General features: G+C 41.8%; 1 protein-coding gene across 1 annotated transcript in view; it reads left to right on the plus strand.

Moving 5' to 3' along the window:
- inppl1b (inositol polyphosphate phosphatase-like 1b) overlaps nucleotides 1–17270 on the plus strand; it is a 39564-nt gene that overhangs the window by 8800 nt on the left and 13494 nt on the right. The window contains exons 6-19 of the mRNA XM_083786168.1: nucleotides 1121–1250; nucleotides 2661–2801; nucleotides 3995–4082; nucleotides 5405–5482; nucleotides 6722–6865; nucleotides 7260–7374; nucleotides 8461–8561; nucleotides 9013–9115; nucleotides 9950–10146; nucleotides 11214–11331; nucleotides 12365–12461; nucleotides 12954–13095; nucleotides 14503–14602; nucleotides 15776–15864. Coding sequence (XP_083642294.1) covers nucleotides 1121–1250; nucleotides 2661–2801; nucleotides 3995–4082; nucleotides 5405–5482; nucleotides 6722–6865; nucleotides 7260–7374; nucleotides 8461–8561; nucleotides 9013–9115; nucleotides 9950–10146; nucleotides 11214–11331; nucleotides 12365–12461; nucleotides 12954–13095; nucleotides 14503–14602; nucleotides 15776–15864 — 1643 coding nt within the window. The remainder of the gene's footprint in view (nucleotides 1–1120; nucleotides 1251–2660; nucleotides 2802–3994; nucleotides 4083–5404; nucleotides 5483–6721; nucleotides 6866–7259; nucleotides 7375–8460; nucleotides 8562–9012; nucleotides 9116–9949; nucleotides 10147–11213; nucleotides 11332–12364; nucleotides 12462–12953; nucleotides 13096–14502; nucleotides 14603–15775; nucleotides 15865–17270) is intronic.

Consider the following 17270-nt stretch of genomic DNA (forward strand, 5'->3'; position numbering starts at 1 on the left):
ATCGTAGTAATGGTCGAGACGTAGAACACAACACGCTCGTGTGGGGGTTGCACGTCCCGATGCCTCCTTAAAAATGTAATAAACAACAATAGCAGAGAAAACGGGGATCACAGGGAATATGCCTTGGCTTGTCCAACACTATTAACACGATGGACGCCAAGACGCTTCGGAACCCGTCAGATGACGGGTTCAGATTTAACCCCGGAGGTCACCGAACCGGTCAGATGTTGTAAGGTTTATATCAATACCAAACAGCCAAATCTCAAAACTAACCTTTCGTGCTGCCCAGGCTGCTAGACAATGCACGCACCTCCCATAAGGATCCACTCATTGTCGTTTCTTTGTTGCTTGTTTTCTCCGAAAAATACTCCAAAGTTGTTGTTTTAGTCCAAACCGCCCGACGTTCAGATGTAAATAGTGATTTCTGATCGCATCGCACCAGCCATGTTACTGCTTGTTGTGAAACCTAACACATGTCGGCTGCTGCTCGAAAACGTTTTAACTGTCAATAGAGGGTATGTGCGTGACATCATGATCATACCCGGAAGTTACGGTATGCAGGAACGCCTACTGAGTAGCAAAACAACTAATTTCTGGCCTTGACAGCCCATATACATCCAAACAGAAAAGTCCTATCTGATTGCATTATAAACTCACTTTGACACTTGATGTGTCACTCGATTTGGCCACTCACATAATAAAAATCACACCTGTGTGAAGTGAGTGGTGCAACTCCCCTCTCCCCCTGCCTCTCTCTCTCTCTCTCTCTTTAATTAGCACTAGGCAACAGTGCAACACTATCTCTCTCTCTCTCTCTGTTTCCGGCACAACAGCGCCCCTACTGATACTCATAGTCACAGTCACATAGCCACACACATAGCCACATAGTCACATAGGTTAACACGGACATTGCTGTTGCACCACTCAATAATAATAAACCTTTATTTATATAGCACCTTTCAAAACGAGGTTACAAAGTGCTTTACAAAAAATAAGAACAAATGCAGTGCATAAACAGTTTACAATAATATAAAAAAACAGGCAATGTACGCAAATGCATAATGCGTGTGCATATATACCCTCTATTAGTTTTGACATCACATTTCGTTTGCATGGACAGATGATGAGAAGCCAGTGCACGGCCCAGTGTCAGCCAACAACACAGTGCCTTCCACAGGGCTGGCAGCACCACCAGCAGCACCACCAAACACACCCTTCCTGAACAAGTTACAGGAGCTGACCCCACCCAGGTACTTTAACCCATTTGGGCCTGAGGAGGATTCTGCAAATGTCTTCTAAATCTTGACAGTTTTCTGGAAAACTCATGTTTATTATGTCAGTCGTTCTCAAACATTTTCATGTCAAGGACCCCCAAAAATATATGTAATTGGCCGCCGACCCCCATCTGAAAATATGTCGTTCCAGGGACCCCCCCCCCCCCCCCCAGAAGCAAAGATTTGAGTTAAAAACGTTCGCTCTGAAAGAATATATATTCAAAGATTTGCACCACATTTTCACGATTTAAAAAAAATAGCAGATCAATAGAAGACCCAATTTAACTACGTGACCCATTAAGAGCTGAGGCCCATTCTACAAATGTCTTCTAAACAGGTTTCTGAAAAAACCTATGTTGCTATATCAGTGGTGCTCAAACTTTTTCATATCAAGAAGGACCCCCAAAATGATATGTATTTAGCCACGGACCCCAGTCTGAAAGTGTTTTGTATAAAGGGACACCCAGAAGAAATGATTTAAAAGTTAAAAATGTTCGCTTTAAAAAATATCATATTCAAGGATTTGCACAAATTTGCACAATTTCCCCAAAATAGCACATCTATGAGCTTGTCGATACGGTATGCTGTGTTTGAATACCCAAAGTATAAAATATGTCTAAAATCTAAAATTACACAGATCCTTTACCGGTTTTAATGGTTTCATACTTGGTCTATCGTTTTAAGATTGTAGATCTGCTATTTTCAAAATATATATATATTTTTTTATATTGAAAAATTGTGAAACAATATTTGCCAAACCCGCGATTTCTCGGGATTCGTGCTTGCAACCTCGTGTGCCAACACAAGAAATCTTGGGATTCTTTAATGTAATTTATTCCAGAATGTATAGTATTTTATTTACCGTCCGTTAGCTGTATTTAGCATCCGTCGCTAGCCTCCAGTGGCACCCATGTTGTGACATCATCGAATACCCAAAATAGTCCTCTTACACGCGCACGCACGCGATCAAAGCATTTATAGTGCTCAGATTGAGCTAATGGACGATGTTTAGAGCTTAATAAACCTTTCATCCGAGGTCGTGAGTACAAAACCATTGTTTACACTGAGCGAGCACGGCACAGACTGAAGCTATGACTCATCACACAAACACTTCCGGTTCAACAAACGACTTCACAGCTCTCAAAGTTTTGTAGTTTTCTTCAGGATTCTGGCAACAGTACCGAGTTTAGCCAGCAGATGATGGCATGTAATCGGTTTTAAAAAGAAATGTGACAAATTGTGAACATCTTTGAAAACTCTATGGGGACAACAAAACCAACGTCAATAGACATTAACTGTCCGGGTGATATTGCCGACATTGCACGTATCATGTAACTCATATTCTGGACTGTATACTTCCACTCTCCTCTCTGTTATTAACGACAGCATGGCAGGTGAGGTGATCGCGCTGCTTGGTGACTACCTGCGCAGCGAGCTGCTCTTTGACATCGAGGGTGTCAACAGAGGGGAGACAAGTCTACGGCACCTCCAGCGCATCCTCGGCACCTCTTGCCAGGGCCTCAACAGGTTAAAATGACTCTGGTACTTTTAATGGTTAGAGCCTATAGGCCAGCCTCTTTTTGATCTACCATAAAATGGGGCTATTATTGGCTGATCAGATTGGGATTGAGTTGATCACTAACAAGTGAAACAACCATTATTATTAACCATTATTTTTTGAGGGGCATACATCTTTTCCTCCCAGACATTCAGATTTGATCCCTTTATTATTCATATTTATTTTTTAAGTTATTGACTCATTCTTTTTTGGTTTTATTATTGGTCAACTAACTTATTCTATCCATGTATTATTTTAGACATGAAACAGTGGTGGTTTTCAAGTGATCATGTGGCCAAAAACATTGCCCACTCCTGCTCTAGTCTAGCATAAAGCCCTATATAATATGATATATTATATATAATAATATAATAGTCTAACGCACGTCCCACTCGGAGGAGACCACAGGGCAGACCAAGGCGCAGTTGGAGGAAACACATCGACTCACTGGCCTTGGAACGTCTCGGAATCTCCCAGAAGGAAGTCACTAATGTTGCTCTGGAGAGGGAAGTCTGGAGCACTCTGGTGGAGCTGTTGCCCCCGCGACCCGACTACGGATAAGCGGTTGAAGATGAATGGATGGTTCCTGAACCTTTTAGCTTGAGAAAATTCGACCTTTGCCCGAGACCCAAACTAGTGGAAATAGCTGATCTACAAGCTTGTAGATTGGCTACTATCATCAATACTTCTTAACATTTGTTTTCTAATTTCTTAGATTATTTTTTAATTTCTTCATGAAATGAATGCAGGGAAATATATATATATATATATATTTTTAATTCATGAAAAATGTTGCTTTCTTGGGAACGTTTTTTGAAAATGTTTTGAAATGATAATAATTCCAAAAGAAAATTTAGGAAGCAAAACATTTGTTTTTACGACCCACGAATGGGTCCCAAGCCACTGTTTGGGAAACGGCGGTCTGACGGAACAATGTGTGCAATGTACTGGATAATGTAGGAACTTCGGAAGTGTAGGGAACAGTGGACACATTGACCTACAGTATGTGCATTGTGCACATTATCTGTGTGTGTGTGTGTGTGTGTGTGTGTGTGTGTGTGTGTGTGTGTGTGTGTGTGTGTGTGTGTGTGTGTGTGTGTGTGCGTGTGCGTGTGCGTGTGCGTGTGCGTGTGCATAATGTGTGTGTTCATCTGATCCACAGTGAGATTGACCTGACCCTGTCTAGTCTGGAGACCCTGGCCAAGGTGTTTGACCACCCTACTTACCCTCTGAAATGCACAAAGGCCCTGGTAAGTAGGGTTACTTACCCTCTCTTAACACATTCCCAAAGCTGAACATAAGAACACCGGTGTCCTGCTGTTTTTAAGAGCTGTTTGTTGGCATTTGTTTAGATTGATCTTGTGTTCACATTCAATGTTCTGTTACAATTTTCCTTAAAAATATTCTTTTTGGCCCAGGCCGTAGCGTAACGGTCTGGGCACCGGACTGGTAATCCAGTCGCAGTGTGCCGCGGGTTCGACTCCCGGACCCGACACGGCCTTTACTGCATGTCATCCCCCCATCTCTCTCCCGTTTCCTGTCAGCCTACTGTCTGTCCCTTCAAAAATCAATAAAAAAAAAGGCGTAAGCCGCAAAAAAATATTCTTTTTGTATTGCTTTTTTATTTGCTAATAATTTGTATGTATTTGTCTTGTATCGACCTGCTTTTGTTCTCTGGCATTCCGCTGCTTGTTATTTGTTTTATGTGAAGCACTTTGGGTTGCATTTTATGTATGAAAGGTGCTATATAAATAAAGTTTATTATTATTAATATTATTATTATTCCCTCGTTGACATAGATTTACGTCAAGTCTAATCCAACGGTTAAGTGCCCATGACATAAATGTATACGTCATGTGGTCTTTTCAGTGGTTTATGATAGGTCGTGCTCTTCACCACCGCATGAATAGCTCTCGGTTGATATAGGCGATCGATAAAACCAGAAATGAACGGGAACTCGGGAAGTGATTATTATTATTTCTTAAATTATTATTATTACATTATTCACGGCGATGATCACAGTTTCAAGATATTTCAAAAACGATGTGCAAGCTCGCTTTGTGACCTTGCATATCTGTTATTATTGAGAACTACTAATAAACCACTGTTCTAAATCCTAAGAGTCCTCTGAATATGTTACTATATAAATATATAAGTATATATAAGCTAAAATCTAAAATTATACAGATGCCTTCCTGGATTGAATCAAGGTTAATTAAATAAGGTTAGGAAGCGAAGACCGTACGTGGACTCCATGTTGCTCCCTGGAAGGAGACCAAGGAAGCTGAACGCGGAAGTGCTGCGCATGTTTCTTTCCTTCTAGGGAGCAACATAGATCGAGTCCATCGTACGGTCTTCGCTTCCTAACATTATTTAATTAACCTTGGAGTGAATGGGGTAATGAAGGTCTGCATCTATTTTTTTATCTGCATTAATAAGTATCCTCCTCTTGATTTATGGTGTGTGTGTGTGTGTGTGTGTGTGTGTGTGTGTGTGTGTGTGTGTGTGCGTGTGCGTGTGCGTGTGCGTGTGCGTGTGCGTGTGCGTGTGCGTGTGTGTGTGTAACATTAAGGGCCAAGAGTTGGAGCTAGACAGCCTGCTCTGTAAGATCTCAGCCCTGGTCAGCCTCCTCACTTCTCTGGAGAAAAGAGTAAGTTGAAATGACCTGAAAGTATATGTGCTTCAGCTAGCCTGCATAATCGTACTAGAAACTTCATTAGGAATGTGGTGTGGACTTTGCATGGTCTCCCCGTGTCCCATAGGGTAGGTGAGGGTACCCTCACAAAATCATGCAGTAATCCTGGTCTCTAAACTGGTCTCCACCTGTCCAGCCGGGGCGCCTGATAGAGGGTAAAGGAACTGGTCGGAATAACGCGCTACGTCCGGCCGGGGAAACTCTCCCCTGGCAGGTGAAAAGAAGCAGATTGGACTCCTCATGCATAGAAGAAAGCATGAGGTCAGTCCGCTGCCCCCCCAGGTTGGCAGAGGCAGTGTAGAGCCCAGGATTACATTAGATAATTGGGTTGCAAAATTGTGGGATAGAAATGTATATAAAAATGTGGAAAGTAACTAGGTGCATTTACTTAAGTACCATTTTGAGGTATTTGTAGACCAACTTTACATGAGTATGTCACATTTTCTGTACTTTTACTTCTACTCCACTACATTTCAGAGACAAATATTGTCTCTCCACTACAATTATTTTAGTTACTTTAGTTCAGGGGTGCCCAAAAGGTAGATCATGATCTACCAGTAGATCACAAAGGCTGTGCAGGTAGATCACACGACATGCCCCTAAAGAATATTTAATTATTATTCTGTTGCATATGCCACTTAAATTAAGGTGGCTTGATTTATTTACATGAAAAGGGCATGTGAGCTCAAACCCACAATTCAACATTTTAGTTTTAAGATGCTGATATTGATTTTTCACCCCCCTCCCTATCTAAGTATTGGACTGGATTGATTGATTTTGTATTCATATCTACGGCCCCAAATCACACCTTGGAAAGCATGAGTGTCTATTTCAAAGTGTTTTGTGACTGGGGGGGGGTCATATTTTGACAGGAATTGCCTGTCATAAATTGAACCCCCGGTATTAGGATGTATTAGGAAGTTGATATTCATTCACTCCCCCCAGAGAGGACGTATAGGGCCTTAGTCCTACTCCTCCTCCCAGCCAACACTCCCCACTGACAGGTAGCAATTGAGCTCAGAAAACTTTTACAAAAATAAGAAAAATGACCAACTTATATTAGACGATTCATAGAGTAATTATTACTTCCAGGACCCTGCAGGCGATTTCCCTGCATGCTTGAAGACACAGTGTTGCTGTTTGACGACAAGAGAGGCTTGTATTTTAACACATCCCTCTTGTCTCTGTCTGGAGGTACTCAAAGCGCTCCAGGATGCGGTGACCAATCACAATCTGGCAGTGCAACCTCCGCCACCACCCGTCCAACCAGAACCAAGCCCTGCTCCTGCTGTGAAGAGCCACAGCAACAACAGGCCACTGCCTGTTCACTCCTTTCAGGTCAGTCAGTCAACAGGTCACTCACTCACTGCCCATCCACTCCTTTCAGGTCTGTCAGTCAACAGGTCACTCACTGCCCATCCACTCCTTTCAGCCTAGGTCAGTCAGTCAACAGGTTTCTGGGGTACCTTTGGACAAACTGTACAAGGCTAGCTTGTACAGTATAGCTGCTATTTTTGTATGTATAAAATATGGATAAAGGGGTTATAAATAATTATAATGATTGTGTTGCTGTATTAACACATTTAGCTGGGGACCCGTGGAACCCCCTCTTTGGTTGTACATCCACTTTCTGTTAATGATATTTTTATTTTACGTGTGTGTGTGTGTGTGTGTGTGTGTGTGTGTGTGTGTGTGCGTGTGTGCGTGCGTGCGTGCGTGCGTGCGTGCGCAGGTGAAGATGGTACGTTACGGCAGGCAGACAGTCTCTGTGGATGTGGACACAGGGGTGTTGCTCTTTGACAGGAAGACTGGCTCGTTTGGTGTGGAGACAGTCTCGCACGACCGGAGTAAGAACCAATGCCATGTCCAGGGTTTGATTTTAGGTTTCGATTTTTATTGAAGGGATAGCCCTTTGAGCTGCAGCATCTCATTTTCAAGGTGGACCCTTCATTGTTTTAGTCACCATATAGCTTAGTTTTTATTTAGTTTTCGTCAGTGAAAAAAGTCATAGATTTAGCTGATGAAATCAACACCACTGTTCTAGAATTATGATGTGTAATCAAAATGAAATCATTCATATGCCAATGAAATAATAATGTGTGTTAGGCCCTAACACACATGTGCCACCGTGCCCTAACAGTTAGGGCACGGTGTCACAGTTGGTAGTGCTATCGCCTCACAGCTAGAAGGTCCTGGGTTCGATTACCACTCGGGCGCTGTGGGTGCTGGTGGCGTGTTTCCTCCTCCGCGTCATCAGTGCCCATACCCGAAGGCGGGGTTGGCGAAAGGGCCTTTCTGTGTGGAGTTTGCATGTTCTCCCCGTGTCCTTTAGGGTAGGTACCCTCACAAAAACATGCAGTAATCCTGGTCTATAAACTGCCTCCCCCTGGCCAGCCGGGGCGCCTTATGGAGGGGAAAGGAACTGGTCGGAATAACGTGTTCCTTTCATGCGCTACGTTCAACCAGGGAAACTCCCCCCTGTCAGGTGTAAAGGAGCAACTTGGACACTCAGGCATGAAGGAAGCATGAGTTCAAGTCCGTTGCTCTCCCCATGTCCCCCAGGGACTAGGTTGGCGGAGGGTGTGTAGAGCCCAGGATCACATTAGATAATTGACACAGGGGTGAAAAATGGGTTACAAAAATCGTGGGATAAAAATTAAAGAAAAAAAGAAATAATAATGTGTAATCAAAATGAAATCATTCATATGCCAATGAAATCATAATGATGTAATGACATGATTGGATCACACCCACCACCTGGCTGTATTTAAGGGTGACTAATTAGCCAAGATGGTAGTTAGTGCCTTGGATTCCTTTTTTCTTTTCAAGTCTGCAATTTACACCTTTGGGAATCAAGCAGTACAACTTGAAGGAAAGATACCTTTTTTATTTTTTGTCTAACTAGAATTGTGTGCGTTTCTTCTGTGTGTCAGTCCTGCAGCTCATCAAGTTCCAGAGCAGTCCGGCCAAGCTGCGCATGGTGGTGGACAGCCAGCACAACACTCCCCGAGAGCTGACGTTCGAGAGTGCCCGGGTACGTGAGAGAGAAGGCTCGGACGTAGGGAAAAAAGGCAATTCTCCTGAATGCTGCCTTCGGTTATGGCATGGAAAGTAGGGGGGGGTACATTTCAGGCCGTTGGAGTTGAGGCACTAACACACACACTCACAACAAACGGCTTCAAAACTTTTGCCTCTTTCTTAGGTAATATTTGACAATTTGGCCAATGCATGTTTGTCCATTTTAATTTTCATATTATAATCTTTTGGTTACCGGCTTAGACGTATTTATGGTCTTATAGTTTTCATTTGAGGTATTGGAAAGGTCTTAAAAGTCCTCAAATGGTTACTTTAGAAATGTACCCCGTTATGTATACACGTGTTTGTTTGAGAAGAAAGAAGAAAACAACCGCACCTAAATCATTTGGGATCCACTGTTCTAGAAAGCCAGAACTCCACAGTGTGTGATTGAGTATTGTCTCTTCCAGAAGAGGGAGGCCTTCTGCCAACTTCTCCAGCTGATGAAGACCAGACACTCCCAGCTGACTGAACCCGATTCAGTCTCAGTGTTTGTGGGCACCTGGAACATGGGTAAAATAACTGTGGAAATTACACATTACACATTTTCTTTCTGGTGGTCGGTGCAGTAGCCTTAGCCTATAGTCCCTAATGACACCCAGCCTTAAATACTATTTAAAAGTCCAGAGTTCAGACTTTTCATTTGTGGTAAAGTCCTGTATGTCTATCTAAAACGAAAACAAACCTCAGGACTCTGAGATATAATTAAAGTCGGACTTGTGAGGACAAACAAGGAAAGACCTGTCAATGCAAATGAGCTTCCATGAAGTCCACCTATAATTTTTCATTTTAGAACAAAATCAGTTATTTTTGACGAGCAACACCTTTCCTTTGACAAAGTATCAATAGCCGCCGAAAATAGTTGATTTTGAACAACAAACAACAACTGTCCTGTGTGCAGTGGTGTAAAGTAACTAAGTACTTTTACTTAGGTACTGTACTGTACTACTGTACAATTTTGAGGTATTTGTACTTTACTTGAGTATTTCCAATTTCCAATACTTTTACTTCTACTCCACTACATCTCAGAGCCTAAATTTACTCCACTAGAATAATTTGAAATTTTTAGTTACTATAGTTACTTTGGAGATTTAAATTTTGATTAGAAAACATACATTAACCACTTCAACCCTATACATTTCGGACATTTGAAAATAGTACTGTTACTTTTAGTACTTTAAGTACATTTTGATGCCGATACTTTTGTACTTGTCTTTTACTCAAGCACATTTTCAATTCCGTACTTTTACTTGTAACGAAGTAGTTCTGAATTGCAGTATTAGTACATTTACTTAAGTAAAAACAATTGACTACTTTTCCCACCACTGGTTGTCTGTGTACATCCAGGAAGCTCCCCTCCCCCGCGGAGCCTCCAGTCCTGGGTGACGTGCTGCGGTCTGGGACACACCCCGGACGAGTCCACGGCGCTGCTGCCTCATGACGTGTACGCCCTGGGCACTCAGGAGAACCCCCAGGGAGAGAGAGAGTGGACGGAGCTCGTCAAGGCCACCCTGCGCAGCTACACTCACGTCGACTACAAACAAGTAGGGCCTCAATGGTCAAATCGTCCTGTTTTTTTTAGTTTTTTTGCGGCTTTCGCCTTTATTTTATATTTTTTATAGAGGGACAGACGGTAGGTTGACAGGAAATGGGGAGAGAGATGGAGGAGTGACATGCAGTAAAGGCCGTCGGGATCGGGAGTCGAACCCGCGGCACACTGCCAGACTCGGACTACCGGCCAAGGTGCCTGGACCGCTGAGCCACGGCCCAAATAGTCCTGTTTTTTGTCTGCACTGTACTGTCACTGTCATCAATATTCTCCATTCAGTGGCAGAGTCAGGACCCGTTTTTGAGGGGCGCCAGCCCCTCCTATACACAGGTTTAATGTTTGTCTTTAGTTCAATGTTTGTTTTTGACAATGAAGGGAAAATGTGCCTCGTTACGTCATGTTGTCTCATGAGTTAGACTTTAATATATTAGCACCCCTCACTTCACACGGGTGTGATTTTTTGTATTGCTTTATAGCTTCTTCTTTGTTTCCTATTGAAATAATTATTCCAAAATGTTTTCACATTCTTTAAACTTTTTTCCAAAGCATTTCAGACATTTAGATTGGCTATTTTCACTGTCACACTTTAAGGACTTTTAAGAGCTAAAATGTTTGGTAACTACTGGTCTAGTTCCTTGACCACTTAATGTAATAACCTTCTGTCTGACATACTGTTTATGTCACTTTACTACGAGCGACTGAAATTGTAAATCCCTCGCCTCATGTCTGCTGTCCTCCTTTCCATCTCCACCTGTGGTTAAATATCCCCACAGACTGAGAAACTCACTACATGTCAAGAAGAGAATAGATAATACAAAGGTTGAAATGTAATGCTTAATAATCACTCTTCTTCTTATTATTATTGTGTGCCTTGTGTGTAGTGTGGCCAGAGATCTGTCTTGAGATATTCACCATGTGAAAGAAAAAAATAATAATAATGAAGACACCTGCCACTGCAGTGCCCCCTTATAGTGCAGCTTTTCCTAATTAAATGTCATAATAATAATAATACAAATGTCATAATTCTCGTCACCTCTTGTAATGCAAGACTCTGTCCTGCAGGTGGCAGTGCAGTCCCTCTGGAACATGAGGCTGGCCGTGTTCGTGAAGCCAGAGCATGAGAGCCACGTCAGCCATGTGAGCACAGCCAGTGTGAAGACTGGCCTGGGGAATACACTGGGTGGGTAGTCTGGGTACAATGGTACATACAGTATACACTCACCATCCTACTGGCCTGGGGAATACACTGGGTACAATGGTACATAATATACTCACCATCCTACTGGCCTGGGGAATACACTGGGTACAATGGTACATAATATACTCACCATCCTACTGGCCTGGGGAATACACTGGGTGGGTAGTCTGGGTACAATGGTACATATACACTCACCATCCTACTGGCCTGGGGAATACACTGGGTGGGTACATTACATTCACCATCCCACTTCTACACCAGTGGTTCTCCACTCTGAGGACTTTTGGGGGTCCTCAGATGACAGTGACGTGACAAGTTAAGGACTTATAAGACCATTAAAGAAAGAAAAGAAAAAAGCCCATTACTGCATCAAACGTAATCAACAAACTATATTATAAAAACTAGTCGATCATTGGCCAAATTTTACAAATTAGCTTGTAGATCTGCTATTTTCACAATATTTAACTGTGGAACTGAGTCAAAAGAATCACACCTGTGTGAAGTGAGGGGCGCTAATATATTAAAGTCTAACTCATGTTGATTAGGTGATGTAATGGTGATGTGCAAACACAAACATTAACCGCCATTAACAATAAAGAGACAATATGACGTAAATGACACATTATGATGTAAAGTTTCCCTTCGTTGTCAATGCGTTTACTAAACAAACATTAAACCTGTGTATCAAAAATAAAATAAAATGTAATGCCTCAACTCCTACAATTCCAAGTGCTTCTCAGGTTGGGGGGGGGGGGGTAATTTATTTTGGGGGGTCCCGGCCTGAAAGAGTTGAGAACCTGTTCTACACAACACTCACAGAGTCACATGATGACCTCACCACAAATACCTCAGCACAGATAACCACACAGCAGGCCACTGACAGACAGACAGTCACGGTGACAAATAGCTGACCACTCCATGGCCCGCGGCCAAAAACACCAGCACGTCATTAACAGGAAGAAAATATGTTGATCTTAATTCTGGTTTCTGTGGGTATTATTTTTTTCTGTTCCAGGAAACAAGGGAGCGGTCGGCGTGTCCTTCCTCTTCAACGGAACCTCTCTTGGGTTCGTCAACTGCCACCTGACCTCTGGCAGTGACAAAGTTATTAGGTACACCTTTGTTTTTTAATTGTGAAGCTATAATGTCTTATACATTCATAACCTATGAATTAGAAAATAGTTTGAACCACTTTTTTCTATTTGAAAATAGACAATTTACAAGCTCACGCCGTGAGTTATAAATTCCGTGAGTTATAAATTGGCTATTTTGGCTAGGAAAATATGTTTAAAAAAATAAATAAATATATATATATATATATATATATATATATATATATATTTTTTTTTATATATATATTTGTATGGGGTGCCCGACACAAAACCTTTTCGGATGGTCGGTCCACGGCCAAGCAGTTGAGACGAATAACCTAATCTAAGTCCATAATTAGTTCTGACCTCTCCTATAGCTGTCCTGATCCCTTATCCATAATTTATACATTATGGATAATTAGTGTGGACTGTTATTCGTCTCAACTGCTCATTGGTGGTCCTTGACATGAAAACGTTTGAGAACCATATATTTTCCCCATTGTTCCGTCCCAGGAGGAACCAGAACTTTGTGGACATCCTCAGACTGCTGTCTCTGGGTGACAAGCAGCAGCTGGGTTCCTTTGACCTCAGCCTGCGCTTCACCCACCTCTTCTGGTGTGGAGACCTCAACTACAGACTGGACCTGGACGTTCAGGTAACTACAGACTGGACCTGGACATAACTACAGACTGGACCTGGACGTTCAGGTAACTACAGACTGGACCTGGTTGTAACTACAGACTGGACCTGGGTGTAACTACATACTAGACCTGGTTGTAACTACAGACTGGACCTGGTTGTAACTACAGACTGAACCTGGTTGTAACTACAGACTGGACCTGGGTGTAACTACAGACTGGACCTGGGTGTAACTACAGACTAGACCTGGTTGTAACTACAGACTGGACCTGGTTGTAACTACAGACTGGACCTGGTTGTAACTACAGACTGGACCTGGGTGTAACTACAGACTAGACCTGGTTGTAACTACAGACTGGACCTGTTTGTAACTACAGACTGGACCTGGTTGTAACTACAGACTGGACCTGGGTGTAACTACAGACTGGACCTGGGTGTAACTACAGACTAGAACTTTGTTGTAACTACAGACTGGACCTGGACGTTTAGGTAACTACAGACTGGACCTGGGTGTAACTACAGTCTAGACCTGGGTGTAACTACAGACTGGACCTGGGTGTAACGACAGACTGGACCTGGACGTTTAGGTAACTACAGACTGGACCTGGGTGTAACTACAGACTGGACCTGGGTGTAACTACAGACTGGACCTTGACATTTAGGTAACTACAGACTGGACCTGGGTGTAACTACAGACTAGACCTGGGTGGGTGTTCAGGTAACTACAGACTGGACCTGGGTGTAACTACAGACTGGACCTGGGTGTAACTACAGACTGGACCTGGGTGGGTGTTCAGGTAACTACAGACTGGACCTGGGTGTAACTACAGACTGGACCTGGACGTTTAGGTAACTACAGACTGGACCTGGGTGGGTGTTCAGGTAACTACAGACTGGACCTGGGTGGGTGTTCAGGTAACTACAGAATGGACCTGGGTGTAACTACAGACTGGACCTGGGTGGGTGTTCAGGTAACTACAGACTGGACCTGGGTGTAACTACAGACTGGACCTGGGTGGGTGTTCAGGTAACTACAGACTGGACCTGGGTGGGTGTTCAGGTGGAGTATTTTCAATACTTACTCCACTACAATTATTTGTTACCGTAGTTACTTTGGTTTAGATTATTATTACAAAACATACGGTAACCACAACCCTATATATACATTTCGGCCATTTGAAAATAGCCGATCTACAAGCTCATGATAAGCTTGAGCTTGTGGTGAATCAGCTTGTAGATCTGCTATTTCCAAATGATTTTTAATATACAATTTATACATTTGAAAACATACATTTGGTACTTTAAGTACATTTTGATACCAATATTTCTGTACTTTTATTCAATTAAACTTTGAATTAAACTTAATTTTGTATTTCTACATTATTGATACATTTACTTACTGCTCTCCACTCACACTCCCTAGGACATTCTGAAGCATGTGTCCAAAAGGGAATTTGAGGAACTCATGTGCGCGGACCAGCTGACCAGGGAGAGGCACAAGAGGAAGGCCTTTCTCAATTTTAGTGAGTATGAGTAACGCCCTCGCTTGTTGCTCTCTCCATCCATTTCAGATATGTCTGTGTGGGTCATATCCACTGTCCAGATAGAATATTATTGGGTAGTATTATAGGGGAGTACGTCTGGCAGACAAATCAAGCCTGAATCAGAGCCACATCTGTGCCACATCCAGATTGGAATCCGATTTGTCGAAGTCTAAACAAGTCACATGGAATCATTTTTACAAATGCGACATTCATTTAAGTTACATTCAGAGGGAGCGTATACTGTATGTTGGTCCGAACAGTCTGACATGCAACAGTCCAACATGCGTGGCCCGGCTAAGACTCACCCTAGCTTCCCAACAGACACATTAAGACACATGCGTGGCTAGTTAAGACACATGCGTGGCCGGTTAAGACGTGGCTTCCACGTGCAGGTTAGGTTAGGGTTAGGGTGTCAGACTATTGTGGTTCGGACTGTTCGGAACAAAGATATGCAAATCAATAAAAACAAACAAATTATCTACATATTTACACATGGTACTGGATATCTATCCGGTGTGGTAATTCCCACATTTGAATGTCAACACCACATTGACATAGGAATTAGGAACACGCTGCAGGGCTTATATTAACATCTCATACAGATTCACACCATTCACAATTGTGAATTGTCGAAAATAGCAGATCCACAAGCTCACAGCATGATGCGTTGTGAGCATAGACTGTAGGTTGTGAGCTTGCAGAGCTGCTATTTTCGCCAAATGTTCATCCTAGAATAGGGATGCTATAGGGTTCATGTGACTCTCACCTGTTCACACGCCCGACTAATTAGCAGAACTGACGAAGTCACTCGGATGAAAACATATTATACTGTAAGTGTACATTGTTGTTAATTAAGCTTCCGGTTATGTTTAAGAGAGAATTATCATAGATTTTCTCTTTGATATGCATCAAATTCTGTAATTACATTATTTTGGGGCGAAAAGTTTTGTCCTGCTTAAAAGTATGAGATACGGTCCTACAGTACTTCAGGTCAATTCATGAAAAGGATAACACTTGACAGTTAAACAGAACCAGCATCAAGTATTTTCAGATGCAGTCTGACCCATGGGCGTAATTTGACCGTATAATCCTTTCCCTTATTCTTCAACAATTTTCCATTTGTACATTCTCCCTCTATTTGTCATGGTTAAGAGGAAGAGAAGATCGCATTTCCACCCACCTATCGCTATGAGCGGGGCTCCAGAGACTGCTACCTATGGCAGAAGTACAAGACTTCTGGGGTGAGTCAGTTCACCTTCTCGGTCAGCCTATAGAAGTATTTATGTCTGCTCTCTGTTACCATACTGAGAGAGTCATAGCGTGGCACCGAGTGCCACGCTACGAGCTTGTAGATCTGCTATTTTAGAAAAATCGTGAAATATATATTCTTTCAGAGCGAACGTTTTTAACTAAAATCTTTGCTTCTGGGGGGGGTCCCTGGAACAATATATTTTCAGATGGGGTTCGGCGACAATGTATGGAATTTCTTAGATTTTATTTTCATTGATTTCTTCATGAATTACTGAGAAACAAAACATTGAATTTTGTCTTTAATTCATGATTTAAATGTTTGCTATTTTAGGAATGTTTTTTGAAAATATTTGAAAAAATATAATAATAATAATAATTCGAATCAAAACATGTAGCAAACAAAAACTTAAAGGGACCCATAAAAATTGGTCCACAACCCAACCTTGTGTCCCGACGCAGTGTGATATATAAAGATATTATTATTACTTTTCTTCAAAAATGTATATGACGTTGCACAATTTATGTTGAATTTGAATGTGTTGTTGCAATGTTTGTAATTTGTATTGTGAGTTTTTTTTATGGCTGCTACCATGTGCAGGTCTCTCTCTCTCTGAGATTTTTTCTTTTCTTTTATCTCACGGGCACTAAATGAAAGATATAAAATAAATAAACAAAAGCCCTTTTCAGTACCAGTGTTGTTTTTGGCAGCAAATTTCAATTTTACTTATAGTCATAGTCTTTGGAATGAAACTTAATTTAGTTTTAGTCACATTTTAGTCACCTGGAATGTTTTAGTGTTATAGTCTAGTTTTAGTCGACTAAATGTCATAAGATTTTAGTCGACTAAATCTACAGTTGATTTTAGCCTTGATGCCATTTTACACTTGCTGAAAATAGCCGATCTACAAGCTTGTAGATCAGCTATTTTCACCATGCAACCAAGTGTGAAATGACTTATACCGGATCTCTTGTCCACTAGTCCCTTCCTAACATTTTAGTTTAGTTTTTAGTATAGTCTTAGTTTTAGTCATCATAGCTTAGTTATCATTTAGTTTCCATTTAGTTTTCGTCAGTGAAAAAAGGTAGTCGACAAACTGTGTTTTTTTTTTGTTTTAGTCGACAAAGTCAACACTGCTTAGTCAGTACATTGTGCGTCTTTATCCGAGTCACTTAAACGTCAGAATTAATTCTCACTTCTCACAGACTGAGATATTGCAATGCACATTTTTTAGATACATACTGTATATTCTGCATGATGTCAAAGTCCTCTAAAACATTTGAACCATATATGGGTGACTATTTTTATGTGTAACTAAATCCACTTTACAGAGGGTCCGTGGGGACAGAGGGTTTTGACAGCAGCTGCCATCGCCGCTAAAAATAGAAGGAGAATAGA

Source organism: Protomyctophum parallelum (assembly GCF_964188405.1).
Source record: "Protomyctophum parallelum genome assembly, chromosome: 16".
NCBI classification, from domain to species: Eukaryota; Metazoa; Chordata; class Actinopteri; order Myctophiformes; family Myctophidae; genus Protomyctophum; species Protomyctophum parallelum.